This window comes from Microcebus murinus, chromosome 10, assembly GCF_040939455.1.
Source record: "Microcebus murinus isolate Inina chromosome 10, M.murinus_Inina_mat1.0, whole genome shotgun sequence".
NCBI classification, from domain to species: Eukaryota; Metazoa; Chordata; class Mammalia; order Primates; family Cheirogaleidae; genus Microcebus; species Microcebus murinus.
Window position 1 is genome coordinate 15,594,873 of NC_134113.1, and position 17,840 is coordinate 15,612,712.

General features: G+C 43.5%; 1 protein-coding gene and 1 long non-coding RNA gene across 4 annotated transcripts in view; one reads left to right on the top strand and one right to left on the bottom strand.

Moving 5' to 3' along the window:
• RFX4 (regulatory factor X4) overlaps positions 1–17,840 on the bottom strand; it is a 132,592-nt gene that overhangs the window by 53,186 nt on the left and 61,566 nt on the right. For 2 of the 3 annotated variants that reach the window (XM_012772771.2, XM_076007065.1), the window contains 4 exons: positions 14,887–14,948; positions 10,975–11,188; positions 9,063–9,140; positions 2,457–2,620 (listed from right to left, as the gene is read on the bottom strand). In XM_012772771.2, coding sequence (XP_012628225.1) covers positions 2,457–2,620; positions 9,063–9,140; positions 10,975–11,188; positions 14,887–14,948 — 518 coding nt within the window. Of the gene's footprint in view, positions 1–2,456; positions 2,621–9,062; positions 9,141–10,974; positions 11,189–12,703; positions 13,516–14,886; positions 14,949–17,840 lie in introns of those variants that run through there. The other variant, XM_012772772.3, reaches the window with a different exon arrangement.
• Positions 13,124–16,452, top strand: LOC109730947 (uncharacterized). Its single transcript, XR_002224095.2, has 3 exons — positions 13,124–13,209; positions 14,772–14,950; positions 16,189–16,452. It is a non-coding gene; the product is annotated as an uncharacterized LOC109730947 (long non-coding RNA).

The following is a 17,840-nucleotide window of genomic DNA, read 5'->3' on the forward strand; positions in this document are numbered from 1 at the left end:
TTTGAATAATTTTGTCTTCCTGGTTTAATGAGAAAGGTACTGGATTTGTAAGCCAAAGATCACAGTGATGATTATTTAACTATGTAATTTTTTTAAAAAGTCTCATCAGGCAGATGTTCAATGAGGATAGGGAGCATGTTTATCTTATTTAGTGCTGTATTCTAGGACCTGGCGTAGTGCCTAGCACATTATAGTAATCAATAGACATTTGTTTAATGAATGAATGAATGAATATTTGAGTCCTGGCTGTTTCATTTATTTGTAGGTAAAGGTGACAAGTCATTTCAGCTTTTAAGCTTCAACCTCCACATTTGTAAAAAGAAGCCAATTATAGATAGGAAGGCAGGGGTTAACCCTACGAACTACCTTATAATAAACTGTAAACACTGTGCATGTGTGTGTTTAACACCTATAAAACATAATTAGAAGTATCTGAAGCTTCCTTATAAAGTTGTGTTTTACTGATTCCTCAGGAAGTACCTTCTTGGTACAAAATATAAATATAAATTTAGCCATTAACTAGTTCATTTGATCGATGCACAAGAAAGAATTTAATAACAAAGCCTAAATGGATCCTATATATATGAGAAATATACATATAATTATAAAAGTTGAAATTCAGTCTTAATGTAGAACACTTAAATAATGTAGAAAAGGATGAGACTAAAATTTGGCCATAATCCCACCTGGTATTAACTTTCGTTAGCCTATTTGGGTGTATTTCTATTCGATCTAGGACATGGAAAATTGAAAAGAGCATCACTCATACCATAACAAGAAACAACCATTGATTAACTTTGAGGGGATATAAACTCCTCAATAAAATATTAGCAATTCACATCTAACAATATGTTTTTAAAAATTCATGACCAAGTGGGATGAAAGGCTGGTACAATATTTGAAAATAAAACAATGTAAAATTCACCATTTTAACAGACTAAGGAGGAAAAGCCGTATGACAGGCTTTTAACAGGCCTTTAACAAAAACAGGCCTTTAACAAAATGCTTTCATGATAAAAATTCTCAGCAAACTAGGAATGGAAGGGAACTTCCTTTGTTAATCTGAAAAAAAATACAAAATTTCTTCAACCTGATACAAAAATGCTACAGCTAGCATCATATTTTATAGTAAATGCTGAATGCTTTCCCTTTAAGGTCAGGGAAAATGCAAAGATGTCCACCCTTACCTAGGCTAGGACATTATTCTAGAGGCTCTAGCCAGTGCAGTAGGAGAAGGGGCGGGTATACAGATTGGACATCATGAGCACTCAGAGCAGGAAGCCATGTGAAGATGGAGCCAGAGACTGGAGTGATGCCTCTGCCAGCCAAGAAACACCAAGGACTGCTGGCAGCCACCAGAAACCAGCAGAGAAGCATGGACAGATCCTCCCTCCGAGCCTTGATAAGGAACCAACCCTGCCAACAGCTTGAATTGCGGATGAACAATTTTCTGTTGTTTTAAGCAACTCAGTTTTTGTGGTGATTTGTTACTGCAGCCACAGGAAACTAATATGCTCCGTGGTGTAAAAAAAGGTAGGAAAAACATCATTCATCACAGCATTGTAGGACAAGACTGGAAACATCAAGAGACCTGATTAAATTTGATATGGTGGAACCCTATACACCTATAAAAAGGAAAAAAGCACTTTACAGACTTTTGAATGAATGGCTCCTGTAACAGTCCCCACAGGAAACAGATGCCACTCAAGATGGGAGGGTTTATTTATAGCGGACAAGTTATTAAGGAAGAATGCTGCAACCTGAGGCTCGGAGCAGTGGGGCTTCACCCACCCTGTGCCCCAAGGGCAACCTGGAAGGAGAGAGTCTGCCTGGGAGGGAGCGGAGCCCTGGGCCCCCTCAGCTCGAGGCAACCTCACAGGGACGGGCTGAGAATCAATCTCCTGACTTCACTCCCCTCCCTCCCTCCCTGAGAGTGGCCCTGTGCGGTGGTCCTTGCTGCTACCCACCACCGCCTGCCCCACCAGGGGCAGCAAGGGCCGTGGGAGAGCATATCAGGAGGGGCGTAGAAGCTGTCTGGGATTAACTCCAAGATTGAGTTTTCTTTTAGAGCAAGGCACAGAACAGTTATACACACTATATCACCATTTCAGAAAGAAAAAGAGTATATTACATGCATTGATTATGTGTGCATTAGCAGATCTGGATGGACCCCAAGAAAATGCTTATATCTGATGCTCTGGGCGAGGACTAGGGTGTCTGGGGAACAGGAGTGTGGGGGGATACTTTTCACTGTGCACTAAATATGATACCTTTAGAATTCTGAACCACACAAATGGTTCAAAATATAAATATCCTTTAATATTTAAAAGTCCCGTATTAATGGTCTTTACAAGGGAAGCCCCTGGACAGTGCATGATTACAGTCAATCAAAGAGAAGCAGGGACCATCAATGCTGGGGACTGGCCATGAGGGGAGACGAGAATACGTGTGCCCACCTGTCAGGTAAAGCCTGCAGCACGGTGGGCATCAGCACCCCGGAGATAGCTTTGTAGAGGATGGAGTCACACACGCCGACGATGTTCACCACCGTGGAGGAGCCCAGCACGGGCAGCATGTGGGGCGGCATCCCTTGCCAAAAGTGCAGAAGAAAACTTTGAACCTGTATTGACCCACAAGAGAAGAACCATACGGTTACACAGGGCCCTCCCAGCAGAGCCTTGGGACGCCACTAAGGATGATCCAGGCTGCAGTGTTGTCACCTATTTCCCCCGCAGCAGCAGCCTGGCATGCTGTAGGAGGCCCTGGAGTTCCGCCTGCCCCAAGTCCTTCCCCTGCCCATGTGTGCGGCGAGCCCGCTGCTGGAGAACCACCTGGCCGGGCAACCTGGAGTCTCCTCTGCCCAAAAGAGAAGCAGCACATTAACCCACCAGCCCCCTCAATGCTTCCTGTGGTCTGGGAGGTGGTTAAGGAAGGGCATGTGGGGCACTGTTCTAAAAGGTCAGAGCACTAGTACTCACTATCCTTAGAGCCCACTGGTACCTCAGGGGCCCCTGGGTATTCTGAGAAGGAAGGGAGTCGCAGGTAAAAGGAGTGTGGCTGAAGGGAGAAAAGAGTAGTTGCCACACGCAAAATTCTCCTGATTCAAATTTGTGCGCCCCAAACTGGGTCAAGTGCAAGGGCCTTTTCATACCCAAACTCTTCCACTTTCCAAAGGTCCCTGGCCAGTTGGTGCCACATGGGATGGCAGGATGGTGATATCTGGGCAGTAAGCTATATGGGCATGTGAAGTATGTGTGGTTGACTTATTCTTTTTCTCCCCACACCGTGAGCACAGAACAGAATAGAGTAGGCACTCAAAAATGCAATTATCATCATGAACATGATGATAGCAGGAAATTGAGCTGTGTTGTTACTGAACGGATGGTGGATTGCATATCCAAAGATACCCCTGTATCTTCTGGTGTGTGAGTAAGGAGGAGAGAGAATAGAAAGTGGGGAGGAGAATAGAATAGCGGCTGGAAGGGTGGGGAAATGTAAGAGACGTGAAGGGAAATAGAAGACAGTTAACTCAGTATATAACAACATTCAAAAATATCTGGAATTCAGTGCATCTTCAGTTGAGGAATAGCAGCCCATTTTAAAGCTGGGGAACACGTAATTCTGAATTTTTATGAATTCTAATAGGCCTGACTTGGGTCCTGGACTATGTATTTTTCTTTCCTCCACAGATGGGCACTGTTGAACCCCACATGTAGCATTACCCACATCCTTGGTTCCCCAAGTCAATCCTGATCCAACATGGAAAATAATTTAGTCCTTCTAGTCTAATACTTTGGGGCTGGTATTATTATTGCCTTTAGCTTTCTTTATTGAGTGTCTACCATATGCCAGGTACTTTGCATAGGTTCTGTCATTTAATACCCATAGTAATACTATAGCTGAGTGTCATTATTCCCATTTGGAGAGACATTAATTGTCCAAAGCCAAATACCAATCAGGGAATGGATCAGAGAGAACCTGTGTCTGCCTCAGTCCTTCTGTAATCAGTCTTGTGGCTGGTATGTTCCTCACGTGGTAACTGGGCTTCTACCCCATTCCTGAGGCCCATGTCTCTCCCTAGGCTGCTGCCCACTTCCCAGCTTTCTGCCTCTGCCCTGCTAACCTGCAGCATCCTTCAGGCCCCTTCCAGGAGGGCCTTGTTTACCCCTGACTCCAGCCTGGGGACCCGAGCTCAGCCTTCCGTGGACAGACCTCCCTGCTGCCCAGAGCCTGCCTGGACTGCCTGGTGTAAGCAGTGGATGGGAGGCTTGGGGAAAGGGAATGGAGTTACAGGCAGGCCCCTCTAACTTGCTGGGGGAAAACAGTAATTGCCTAAAACAAAGTGGTGCATGACATCAGGTCTGTAAATTGAGAGACTTAAGTTACAGTCGTGTTTATTCCATGACAATAAAAATACTGCAAAGTTTTCATCCAGATTTGAAATTAAAACAAAATCTGGATGAGTGAAGACTGACTTCCAGGGTTCCAATCCTGGCTTCACTACCAACTATGGGTGTAATATCTCTAAGTCTCAGATTCCTTATCAGTGAAATGGGGATGAAAGTAATACTGCATAGGTTTTGGTAAAGATTCCTAAAAACTACTTATTATAGTACATGGCACATGACAGATGCTTAGTAAAGGTTAGCCATTACTATTATGTCATGGAGGCACTGCCCTAAGTGTTTGAGACACTCCTGCCTAAGTTTCTGAGAGTCACTCAGCCAGGATCCTGCAGTGGCTCTGCTCATCTGTCACTGAGATTCCTGGTGGCTGACTGTTGACCTGGCCTGGGCCTGGAGGGGGCTGTAGCTTTTGGACAAGGTGCTTGCCCTCCAGAGGACCCTCTGCTGTCCCCTGATTCTAGCTGGTCCCTGGGCTTAGGACCTGGACCTCTCTGCCTGTTCTTCCAACTCTGAGCAAGAAGCTCTGCCCAGCTGATTCCTGTTGGTAGAATCTGAATTCATTTGCCTTACTTAGCTTTCCCTGCATGTGGCCCTACCCGCCTTTTATATGAGCAGTCAGTTTCTAGCAGGAAGTCTGGAAGAGATCAGCTGTTGTGTAGGTTAAAACAAATCTGTGGAAAATCAGTGTCTTTAGCAGGCATCTGTCTGTTTAAAGGCTGTTCAAGCTGCACAGGGAGCCCAGATCAGTCCTCAGTTTCCTTTTTTTTTTTTTTTTTTTTTTTTGAGACAGAGTCTCACTTTTTTGTCCAGGCTAGAGTGAGTGCCGTGACGTCAGCCTAGCTCACAGCAACCTCAAACTCCTAGGCTCGAGCGATCCTTCTGCCTCAGCCTCCCGAGTAGCTGGGACTACAGGCATGAGCCACCATGCCCGGCTAATTTTTTATATATATATCAGTTGGCCAATTAATTTCTTTCTATTTATAGTAGAGACGGGGTCTCGCTCTTGCTCAGGCTGGTTTTGAACTCCTGACCTTGAGCAATCCGCCCGCCTCGGCCTCCCAAGAGCTAGGATTACAGGCGTGAGCCACCGCGCCCGGCCTCTAGTCCTCAGTTTCCTACGTAGCTTTTTTATTATCCGATTTTGACCTCCCTGCCTACTTCCTGCATTTTAGGCCATTTACTGTCCAATGGTACTGGTTCCTCCAGGTGAGAAGGGAAAGGAAGGAGGGAGAATGTGTAAAGCTCAAGAGTGGGGACTTGGAAGTTAGCTGTGAAACGGACAAATGTTTCCCTACAGAAGGCAGAGCTGGCGGGACCTCCCAATGTTCTGGATCTAAAGGGGAAGGAAAGGGAAGAATCAAGGTGTGTGGCTTGAGCAACTGGGTGGAGGGTGGTGACAATCTCAGACTTGGGAAAAACAGATTTCTGGCAGAAAATTAAGAGCTATGATTTGGCCATGTTAAGTTAGAAATGTCGAGTCAATTGAATCTGGAGCTCAGGACTAAATATACAAAATGTGAGAGTTACCAGATTTTATAAAATGAAGATAATAAGGCCTACCTATTATTAGGATGAAATAAGTTAACATATGTAAAATGTTTGGCATCATGGTATTTAACAAATGGAAACTTATCAGACAGAAGGGAGAATTCTGGTAAGTTCTCCTCACTCCCTTGGAGGCATGAACAGTGAAAGAATCAGAGGCAAATGATTAAACGTGATCAATGCAAGTTTCCTGGGTTATCTGTTTCAATTTCCTGAACTCTCTGTCTTTTTCCTCTCAGCTCAATGAAGTATCAGGAGATGATTTCCTTAAAAATATCTAAGCAAATTTTCTTTCTTTTCCGTGTTCATGTTTAGTTCATTATGAATATTTGGCACATTGTGGAAACACATCTGATGACCTGCAGTCAGGGGTCTTTAATTGCTGCAGCACTGGAAGAATCCCGATAAAATAATAACTACCAAAATACATACTATTTATTATGTTCTAGTACAAAATCAGACCCTTTATATATAGTTTCATTTTACTATAAGGTAGGTATAATTATTATTTTCATTTTACAGCAAAAAACTTGAGACTTAAAGAGGTTAAGTACCTTGCTCAAGGTCACAGGCTAGTAAGTGGTAGATATGGGACTCAGAGGCCCATTGAATCATATAGCTCATTGTACAATGTAATCTGGAGAAGACTTTACAGAGAGTCCCCTATATGATTTCTGTATTCTTTACTTGCTTGACAATGTTATGTCAGTGGCATTTGTCCATCCCTCTGTCCATTCATCTACTCATGCACCCAACAAATAACTACTGAGAGCCTAAGAGTACAGCTAGCTGCATACAATAGTGAACAAGACAGACTAGGTCCCTGCCCTCAAAGGCTTACAGTGAGTGGTAGAGACAATGAAAAGCAAACAAGATAATTTAGGATGGTGATACTGGCATAAATTGTAACCACAACCAATACTAAAGGTCTTGAAGACCTTAATATAAGGTCTTCGAGCTAAGTTAAGGTGTACCAGATGCATCCAGCATCCATTTATCAATGACTTTTTTCAGGAGTGGGAGAAAACCATGTTCATTCTTTTGTGGTTGGGTGGAATGAACCACACTCATCCCGAAAACAGCCACCAGTGGAGTAGAAGAAACATGACTTAAAAGCATCAGGTGATTATAGGATCTAGTCACACTTTGGCTCTAACCAACTGGTGACCTTGGGCAAGTCTCTTAACTTTCTGGTTGATATATCTGATAAGAGCAAGCATTTGTATGACCTTTTATAGTTCACAAAGAGCTTTTTACCAGGCTTTGTGTTATCTCCCCCTCCTAGTAGTCCTGTCAACTAAATAGGAGGGGATGATATTTTACCTTCCTTTCTAGGATGAAGAACTGAGGCATGGAAGGCAGAACTAGGTCTCGAGTCCAGGTCTGGAACTCCAAGTCTGGCACTCTTCCCATAGGAGCATCTGCCCCTCACTAAGTGTCTGGACATCGCCCCATACACTCTGCATCCTAGTTGCTGGCTTGCATGCCTTTCTGCCCCTCTAGGCTATGCCTTACTTATCTCTCCAATGGTGTGTGGCATCATTAGGTACCCAATAAGTGTTGGAATTCAGTGAACAGAATTAAGTGGAATGAAATGATGAGTTTTGAGATTAATAAAGCTACATACGAACATAAGAAAGGACTGCCACTAATTTTGTTGTTAGTAACTGTGGCAGAGAGGAAGAGTTATCCATTAGAAATCTGAGCTCCTCTTCTGTAACAGTGTAAACTGTGCCCAGTGAGGGACCACACTCCCCAGCTCCTGCCTCATTAAGGTGGGGCCATGATACCAGCTCTTACCAATGGAATATGAGCAAAAGTGATGTGTTGTATTTCTGAGCTGACAAGGTTAAGACGGGGGTATGCCTTCCATATAGTTCTTCTGCCCACTCATGAGCTGAACAAAGAGAACTCCAAAGCTCTAGGGCAGGATATAGCCACACAGTGGAATGAGCCTGGGCCCCCAAACCACCCCCAGCAACCCGCCTTCCAACCAAGAACATCATGTTGGATTGTGACATGAGTGAGAAATAAACGACTAGTGTGTTAAGATTTGGAGAGTTATTTGTTACAGCAGAGAGTGTGTCTCATCCAATCATGAATCATGACTTGCCCTGATCTCTGTGATCTTTGGAACGCAAAACAGAGCCAAACCACAGTTTGAGAGAAAAAAAATCCATTGATGTGGTTGCTCAAGTAATTTGGGAGATTTTGAAGGACATGTTAGAAATCTAGAGGATAAAAGTCGAGAAGGCAGAATAGTACTTCTTTACCAGCACGCTGCTATCTGGGCCACGTCTGAGAGCCAAGTGGCAGTGTAAATGCTCAGTAAACACTGGCTGCTGTGAGACACAGCGGTGGGAAGGCAGAAAACTCTGGCAGCATTTTCACACCCCTCCACGTCCAACAGCACCTCCTTCCCCCAAAACACACACAAAAGGAATCTCTGGGATTTTTCCCACCAATAACAACTGGGTTTTTATAGCCCTTTTAGAGCCCACATTATCTTCCTTCAAAAACATAATGAAATTATATAACTTTATTAGTGGGTATTATGCTTCAATCCTTTCTCGTTTTCTCCATTGCATTCTTTAACTGCAATATTTTAAAATAAAAATGAGATGGACATATTAACATTGTCTGAATTTAAAGATGGCCCTATAGGTGGGATTTGATGGAAATATGGACCTGACCTTGGGAATAGAGGTAACGAGCTCCAAATGCACCAAAGTGGATGAGCCTCAGGAAAAGATTAAATCCAAAATGTAAGAAAAAGCTTTTCATTAAGTTTCTCTGAATCTGTAATTCTGCGTGTAAGGATACGCTGCCAAAATGGTCTTCTTCCTAGTATGCTGATAGGACAGAAGGTGGTTCCTCAGTCAAGTCAAGCAAAAGGCCACGCCAGCTGCTATACACACATTAAGATGCGTAAAATGGAGGTAATAATCGCACCTGCTTCGTGGGATCCCTGTGAAGATTAAGTGAGCTAATGGGCATCAAGGGCTTCCAGATGCCAGGCCTGGCACCTAGCAGCAGCTCATGAAATAGGAGCTAGTGTTAATTATCATATTTCAATGCAGAGTGTTGACAGCTCAGCACTTGTTGACCTACCTCATCAAAGTTGGCTCTTATTACAGTGTCCAGTATTCTCTGACAGTGGGTTCTGTACATCATAATGAAGGTAGAGACCTGTGGGGTGGGTGGAAAGACATGCGTTAATATACATTGCTGCTGCCCTTGGAATTTCAGTGTTTAAATCTTCTATTCCCTTGTTTGGGGTAGGGGGTTGGAATTCACCTAACACTTGCTCATCCTGCAAGACTGAAATGAGACTGATTTTCCTTAGGTGGTGTCCTCTGACCCTCGGGCCCCTCCTCTGTGCTCACACAGCACCTGCATGTTGCCCTGTGACAGCACTCGCCCTGTGACACGGAAAGCGCTGGTTTTCTCTCCGCCCCTGAGACTGTGGGCTCTCGCAAAATGAAGACGGCACATTATTCATACTTGTGTATCCAGCACCTAGCACTGTGCCTGGCACCCAGAGCTCAACAGGACTCACTGAACTACGTTCTCCTCATTGGCTAGGATACTGAACAGTTAAAATCCAATGTGTATTTATAAGAACTGTTTCTGCCAAAATCCCCATAAGACATTTGGAAATTCTCTGAAACCTTAGCGAACAAAATTTCATCTTCCACCTCCATTCATCAAACAAAATTTTTTTTCCTTCATCCAGGAATTTTTAAACCATGGTGTGAGAAGTTTATGTGTTTTTTGACCAAAAAAGCAAATTTGAGAAAAAAGTTAAGATTTATCTAGTTCTTAGATTTAAAGCATCCTTTACAGAAATAAGTTCATTTTCTTCATTTCAGAACATAGACATACATTTTACATAAACTTGAGTTTGCTTATACAAGAGCATCTATCTCCTTGCCTGCCTATGAGCTTCCTGAGAGCAGGACTCAGGTCTCGTTCTCCATTGCATCCCAGCTCCTAGTGTGGACTAGGAGACTAAGCAGAAGCTTGACACATGTTAGAACACCAGGCTGCATCAAGATAGCTGCATTGAAGATGTGATCCAAGGGAAACTTCCCCAAATGTGTTTCTCCAGTAACTTACTTCAAATACTCTATGATCAAAACTCTCTGATTCGCTAAACCTATAAATTCTTCTTCATCTATGGGACCATGACTTCACCAAGTCCCCTGCAGCACATGGAAAAACAAACTTTATCCTGTGAAAAAGCAATTGAGAGGGCAGTAGCTCTTTCCTTGTGAAATGAGGCAGTGTAACATCATAGGACAGGTATGTAGGTAGGTAGATAGAAGATAGACAGGGACAGATGATAGAGATAGATAAAATTTTTTTTTTGAGACAGAGTCTCACTCTGTTGCCCAGGCTAGAGTGCCGTGGCATCAGCCTAGCTCACAGCAACCTCAAACTCCTGGGCTCAGATGATCCTCCTGCCTCAGCCTCCCGAGTAGCTGGGACTACAGGCATGTGCCACCATGCCCAGCTAATTTTTTCTATATATTTTTAGTTGGCCAATTAATTTATTTCTATTTTTAGTAGAGACAGGGTCTCGCTCTTGCTCAGGCTGGTTTCGAACTCCTGACCTTGAGCGATCCTCCCGCCTCCCAGAATGCTAGGATAACAGGTGTGAACCACCACACCTGGCAGAGATAGATAAATTTTTAAATTTTAGAATAGTTTTGGATTTATAGAAAAGTTGTAAAGACAGTACAGGGAGTTTCCCTATACCTCATACCCAGTTACCCCTATTGTTAACATCTTACATTACTATGGTACATTTGTCACAACTAATAAACCAATACTGATGCATTATTATTAACTCTATAGATTTCTGTCTTTGCATTTCTTAACTCAGTGTTTTGCAAAAAGAGAGAGGGAGTAAGCATGTGTGTGCGTGTATGTCTGTGTGTGTGCATGTGTGTGGGGGGGCGGGGAGCAGAGAGAAAGAGGGAAACCACCCTCCCCAAGTAATCACTTCAGGTGTGGTTACCTTCTCCTCAGGCAGACTGGCTGGCAGGTTTAGATCTTTGACATTGGGAAACTCCGGCAGCAATGTTCCAAGTTTGGACCGGGGTGAGTATGCCACTGTCTGTTTGCTCACTTCTTTCTTGCCCGTCTCACTCACCCAGGCAGCTCCTTTCTTGGAATACATCACATCATAATATTGGGAGCTTTCTTTCACCGCAATGCCATAGTAATGGTACCTGGGCCGCAAAGAGAGAGGGAGAGAGACCCACATGCACCATTATTAACTGGGGTTTCCTGAGTTTTTGTGGGGAGATGTTTGCCCAAGGCCAAGAATGGCTGGGCCCATCCTACCTGGAGCCAAAGGAGTTAACTCTCCTATAAGGCTTGATATCTCTGAAATCTAGAATTAAACCAAAGTTCCATGTTGCCAGACGTCAATCAGGCAGGTAAAAATAACTAAAATTGCCTCCTACAGAAAATGTTAAGTCAAACACTTTGCAAAAGCAGAGAGGGGATGAAAACTTTTCCATTTGTACCTGATCTCACGTCTAGCCAAATGTGATCCCATGAGCACAGCACCCTCCCTCCCTGAGCAGACCAAGCAGAAGGACGTGTTTGTGACTGCTAACTACACCTCCAACAAAAGTTCATTTGGCCTATGTTTTTCTTAATTAGTACACAGTAGTGTCAAAGAACTGTGTTTTTAAAAAGATAAATTCAGTGCTTCAGTTGACACTGAATGTAAAACAAAGACCAGAACTTTCTATTAATTCAAAATGGGCTTAATAATAGCAATAGCAATGTTTTCAGTTAAGACTAATGAGGAAATGGAGGCTGCATTTTGTTTGGATTTTAGCTACAACCTATTGAGCACTTGCTATGTGCCAGGCACTTTGCAAAGGGCTTTACATGCATTAATTTATAAAATAACCCTATGGAGGCAAGAAAGCACAAGTAATTTGCTCAAGGTCATATAGCTGTTTAGGAGAACAAGTTCTTGAACACAGATCTTATTTGACCACAGAGCTGCAATGCTATCCTAACAAAGACACTGCATGGTGGCATTGTAAACCTTGATGTTTGTCAGAATCAATTAGGGAGCTTCGCGAAAATAAAGATTCCCAGGCCCCTTCCCAGGACCTACTGATTTAGAACATCTGGGAATGGGGCCCAAGAATCAGCACTGAAACAAGCACCACAGGTAATTCTGAAACCACATCAGCTTGAGATCTACGGTGCTAAGTGCTTGACACGATCTTATTTAATCTCACAAAATCCCCATATAGCTGGAGCCAATTATTATCCCTATTTTACAGGTGAGGAAACTAAGACCTGAGAATTTAAGTAACACATGCAAGATCACCCAGTGAGTAAGTAGTAGAGGCAGGATTTGAACCTCCAAAGGGCTTTTTTGACCTCTTAGCCAGTGATTCTCAAACTTTACTAACAAGAATCACCTACAAAACATATTAACATACAGGCGCCTGGGCCCCACCCCCCGAGATTCTGATTTAGTAGGTCTACAGATTTTCACAGTCCCACGACAATACTCATATAAGTAATTCATGGACGTCCCTTTCAGAAACTCTGCACCACATATTAACTGCTTTTCTCCACCCATGGGGATATGGCGATAGCCACAAAATAACACAAACGAGAAAGCGTTTTGAGTCACGGGAAAGGTTTCACAGGGAGGGAAGAGATGAGCACACGTAACCTTCCCTCTCCCCGGCCCGCTGTCCTCCTGATACCATTCCGTGATATTTCTGCTTAGTGGGCATCTCGTCTCTATCTGAATGCCCTGTGGGATGAAAAACTCAGACCCTCCGAAGGCAGCCCAGTTCATTTTGTCGGTATGGTTATCAAAAAAATTCTTCTTTGTATTGGAGCTGACTTTGCCTTCTGTGCCTTCTACTTCCCAACTGTCATAACTGCCTTTCCACCTGAAAGGCGCTCCTTGGGTGGGGGAGGGGCAGTGGCTCTGGGGGCTCCAGAAGCGACCTCTGGGGGGAGGGGGAGGGGACAGTGACGACATGCCTCCCTACCTTTAAAAAGTTCCCGTGTATAACATCTACAGATTCAGACAGTCATGATATATTCAGACCAGACCACTTCGGATTATTCAGAGTGCAGGTTGCTAAAATCAGCAACCACAGTAAAGCTATTACTCAGATCCCTCCTCAGTTTTTCCGTTAAAGTTCTGTGGGACACATCAGCACACTCTTCACTAGCCACCCCCGAAATTTCTTCTGTCAAGGTAAATTTGCTGAGGAAGTTTCTCTGCAAGGCCAAGCTGCAGGTTGGAGACTAGAGCGTCTAACTGCCTCTCCTTTGGTTGAAGGTGTGACCAACCTTGGAGGATCCTTGTGGAGAGGATACAATAAAATTGATTATACAGAGTTTTTAAAGAAGATATTGCCCAATTTGCCAATCTCTAGGTTAAAGAAAAATAAAAACCAGTTCTCACATGTAGAGAGAAGGAAAGTTTCTCCAAGTTTATGTAGGATGGGAAACCTTTTTGTTCTATCTTTACTATCTATACTATTAAATATTTCTATTCTTCTTAGAAATGTGCAAAAATGTATTGGAGCCAGTGATTCTTCAAAGACTATGAGCTGAAGAAAAATAATTCATTTCCATTCATCCAATATCCTTCCATCTATCCTCTCATCTGTTTAACCAACATTTTTAATTGCCCACTGTGTGCCCACCAACAAACAAGGAAGAATCTGGCTTTTGTACTTTATAGTCTTACCAAGGCTGAAACCTCATTTTTAAACAAATGCCAGAATTCTTTTTTTAAATTATAAATGAGGTTTGTTTTTCAGAATAGTCACCTTCAAAAATTATTAGGAATGTATTCCAAGATGTCCTTTGTTCAGAAATTTTCTGGAAGTCCCTTTGGAAATTGGCTCAAGAGTGTCTGAGCCACATAAAAAATTAGTCTCATTATTTTCAGAACTTTACCAAAGAGAGTTTTTCCCAGTTTGATCATCCATTTTCTTTCCCTAACTTGGCTCCAAAGTCAAACCCACCCTTGGAGGATGGGAACGTGCTATCCAGGGATGACAGGTACTGATGGGGGGTAGAGGGTGTTGCTCATGGTGACGGTATTAGATATGCTTTGAAACACCCTCAGAATCAAGTCTTAAAAGTCCTATATTGTGTTTTTTTTTTTAAGTTTCACTATTTTATATGTCACTATGTACTGACCTGCTCAACATGGTCAAAATGTTTAGAAATGCTGCACAGTAAGGCGCCCTCTAGTGGAGTTACCATGTACATTAGCATAACAAAGGTTCTGAGAAGTCTTGCAGTGAACAAAGGAAGCTGTTCCCCTGCCCTTTTTCGTGGAACACTTCTTAATGTCCAACAATTTTTTGAAACATCCTTAGAGGCAAGTCCTATAAATCCATAGTTTAATGAAGTACAGGAAACAGTCTCGCTTGGTTGGTTGGTGGGTGGAACTGATGAATGGGGAGCAGTGTGTCCTTGTGTGCCGCGGTGTGGCTGGACCTTTCTGCCCCATCTCCCGTGCGGGCATTGTCAGCACACATTTGCTTCTCTGGGTGACTGGATACGATCAGAGCAGAGAGTTTGCTCAGAACAGTCCTAATAACCTAGAGATAGTCCAGGAAGCCACAATGTGATCCTTTAAAGGATGCCCAATTTTATAAAATATGCCTAAAAGCAGGGTGGTGCAAGATCGGATTCCTTAAAGTGGCTGGGCAAAATGGCCCTGGCTTGTGGACGGCCTCTGTTTCAGGGGTCCTGAGAGGGGGGCCCTGGCTGCCACAAAGCCCCTCCATTTCCCTCTAGGCACAGACTTCCTCTGCGCCTGCAGGCAGGGCTCAGGATGGACAGCCTGGGGCCCGGCCAGTCTCGAGGCCCAGAGGTGCGCGCGCTGCAGGTGGAATGGCCGTCAGGTGCTTACTTTGACTGTCCTCGGGTCCCGAGTCTTCTGGTGGTTAACTGAGGAAACTGCTGCCTTATGATCTGTAAGTCAACACAAGAATCAGTTACCCACTGGGAAAAGTTGGGAGCATGGTGCTGAGTTTTACAAACAGCAATCTAAAGAAGGGAGGAAAACATAGATTTCCTCCCGGTTGCAGTGACTTATCCGAAGTCTGTAGGGACCCTGGAAAAGATGACCGGTGAGGAAGGTGGACGGGGCGTGCTGGGATTATTGTGGGGCTCCAGGTCTTGAGGGGGTTTCGTTTGGCCACTCTGTGCTTTACCTGCTTCTACTCACATCACAGGGAGAGCACTGGTTGGTCCAGAATGTGCCGCTCCCCTGCTTAAAACCCTCCAATGATTCCCATCACACCTGGAACTAAAAGCCACACTCAGCCTCCGTGACATGTCCTGCTAACCTCCTGGCCTTCCTCCTATAACTCTCACCCTTACTTACCAGATCCCAGCCACACTGGCTTTTTTTTTCTTTCTTTTTCTGAAACACCAGGCTTGCTCCCTGCTGGGGGCCTTGGTACTGTAATTCCCACTGCCAGGAATGCAGTTTCACCCAGACCTTTCCGAGACTGGAGCTTCTTAAATCATTCAGGCTTCCGGGCAATGTCCTTCTGCCCAGAGCCTCTGACCAGCAAAGGCAGGTGGCACAAGCAGTCTCCCACCATCATGTGGCCCTGCTTTGTGTCTTATTGCTCAGCACCATCTGAAATGATCTTGTTCGCTTATTCTCTGAGTGGTTAGCTCATGTGGCCTCCTACCAACACAAGCTCCACGAGAGTAGAGACCTCACACACGTGAAGACCTCAGTTGGATAAAGGAATGAAGTCCTGATCCCCGCCTGGAGGGTCTCCTCTACCTGTCTGCAGAGTAGAGGATGGTACCTGCTATTGCCCAGGACAACCACACAGATTCACAAGAAACCTGGGAAGAGAGACCATCTCCCAACGTGGAGTCATAACCAAGAGGCCTCTTTACTTGCAATTGACAGAGATGTTTGTGGAGAGCAGTTTAGTGTAGGGATTATGTGCAAGAACTTTGGAGCTAGACCACCTGGATTAGATCCAAGCCATTTAACATTCACGTGACTCAGTTTCCCTGTTTATAAAATGGGAATGATAATGACCTCTACCTTAGAGAGTTGTGAAATTTTAAAAAGTAAATGTATATAAATAATTTGTAGCCCTGCCTAGCATTTAGTAGGTACTTAATAAACATTGCCCATTATTACCACTGATTGTCCTGATGACTCATTTCCTTTAACTTCCAGGGGCTTTTCAACTCTAACCAGATTCTTCCAGACTCCCTTCTAGTAGAGCACTGAGCAGGCATGCATGGTCAGAGAGAGCCAGCCTGCACACTGTCCTTCATGAGAAGACATGCTGTTGCTGATTTATTTTTAGGGAATGAACCTTGAGTGCTTTCTCTAGAGATGGGATGAACCTTTATTGATCCATTTGCACCCTCTATAATCACACCAATATTCTCATTGATCGATTTACTCATTCACTCAATAAATGTGCTGTGACCCTGTTAGTTGTTTGAACACATATATTTAACCTCTCTGAGCCTTAGTTTCCTCCTGTGACATCTAAGGACTTGGATTATATATTAATAGTCTTCCCCTAATGGTAGGGATAGGTGATGGTGGCCTCAGCTAAACTGGCATCAGTGGGATGGAAAGAAGTGGAGAAATTAAAGAGGAATTGAGAACCTGGACTGGGTGGTGTGAAATTAACCGTTTCTGTACACTAGGGAGTGAACCATCTCCAGTGTGGAGGATGGATGGGGTGGCATTTCCTCATCTGAATTGGGTGGAAAAAAGATGCACCTCACAAGGATGTTTAGAGACTCGAATGCCATGACATCATGAAGCTACTTTTGGAAGTAAAAGGGCTTTTAAATTATTATGTCATAGTGCTAATACTGAACAAAATGATGTACTAATTCTTTGAATTCTTTAAGAGTATCACTTTTGTGGGCAACATATCCTTCTCTCTTTAACCCTGTCTCCTGGAAACTGAGGACCTGGGCTTCTCACCTTGTTTATGTCACTCTTGAATTGTTGTGACTCCAGCAAAATGCAGTGTTCAAGATGTGGTCAGTAATAGTGCTCTCTAAACCCTTCCCAGTCATGCAGTCTAAGACTGAATCAGGGTTTGGCAGCCTTGTCACCTTGGGTTTGTATTAACCTATGGCCAAGCCCTCCAGAGTTTAATCACAGGAATGGTTTCAGAGCCAGGATTTGATGCAGCCATTCACAAAGCTGCAATACTGAACAGACATAGACATGCTGATAGAGACAGAGAGAAAACAAGGGAAGCATAAAAAATGGAGCCAGGGGATTCTTCACAGTGGTTAAAAGTTGGTTCTGATTTGGGTTCTGAGTTTCATAACCACACAAGCAAAGAAGATAATACAATACAGTTACCAGAGTCCCAGTATCAGTAAGTGCATACTAGTTGCTTAGGAAAAGCAGAGATTTTCCTATGTTCCAGTCTGGGAAATTCCTCTTATGAAAATGAGCACAACAGTAAGGTACCATGTTTAATGCTCTGATATTAGCAGACATCAGAAAATGATAATATTCAGTGCTGTAAAGGCTGTAGCAAAACTCAGATTGCTGATGACATAATTTATTAGTATAACCCTTCCCCAAAGCATTTTTATAATATATATCAAGCCACAAAATACTCATACTTTTTGATCTGTTAATTCTAGGAAAATAATCTAAAATAAGAAAAAGCTAAGTGTGGATCTACTGAAGAGAGTAAAAAATGGAAACAACATAAATATCCATTCATAAGGAACTGGCTAAATACATGATAGTATATACACTCAATAGAAATTATGAAATAGTCATTTAAAATGGTGGTAACAAAAACTATGTCACAGCATGAAAAATGCTTATGACATAATGCT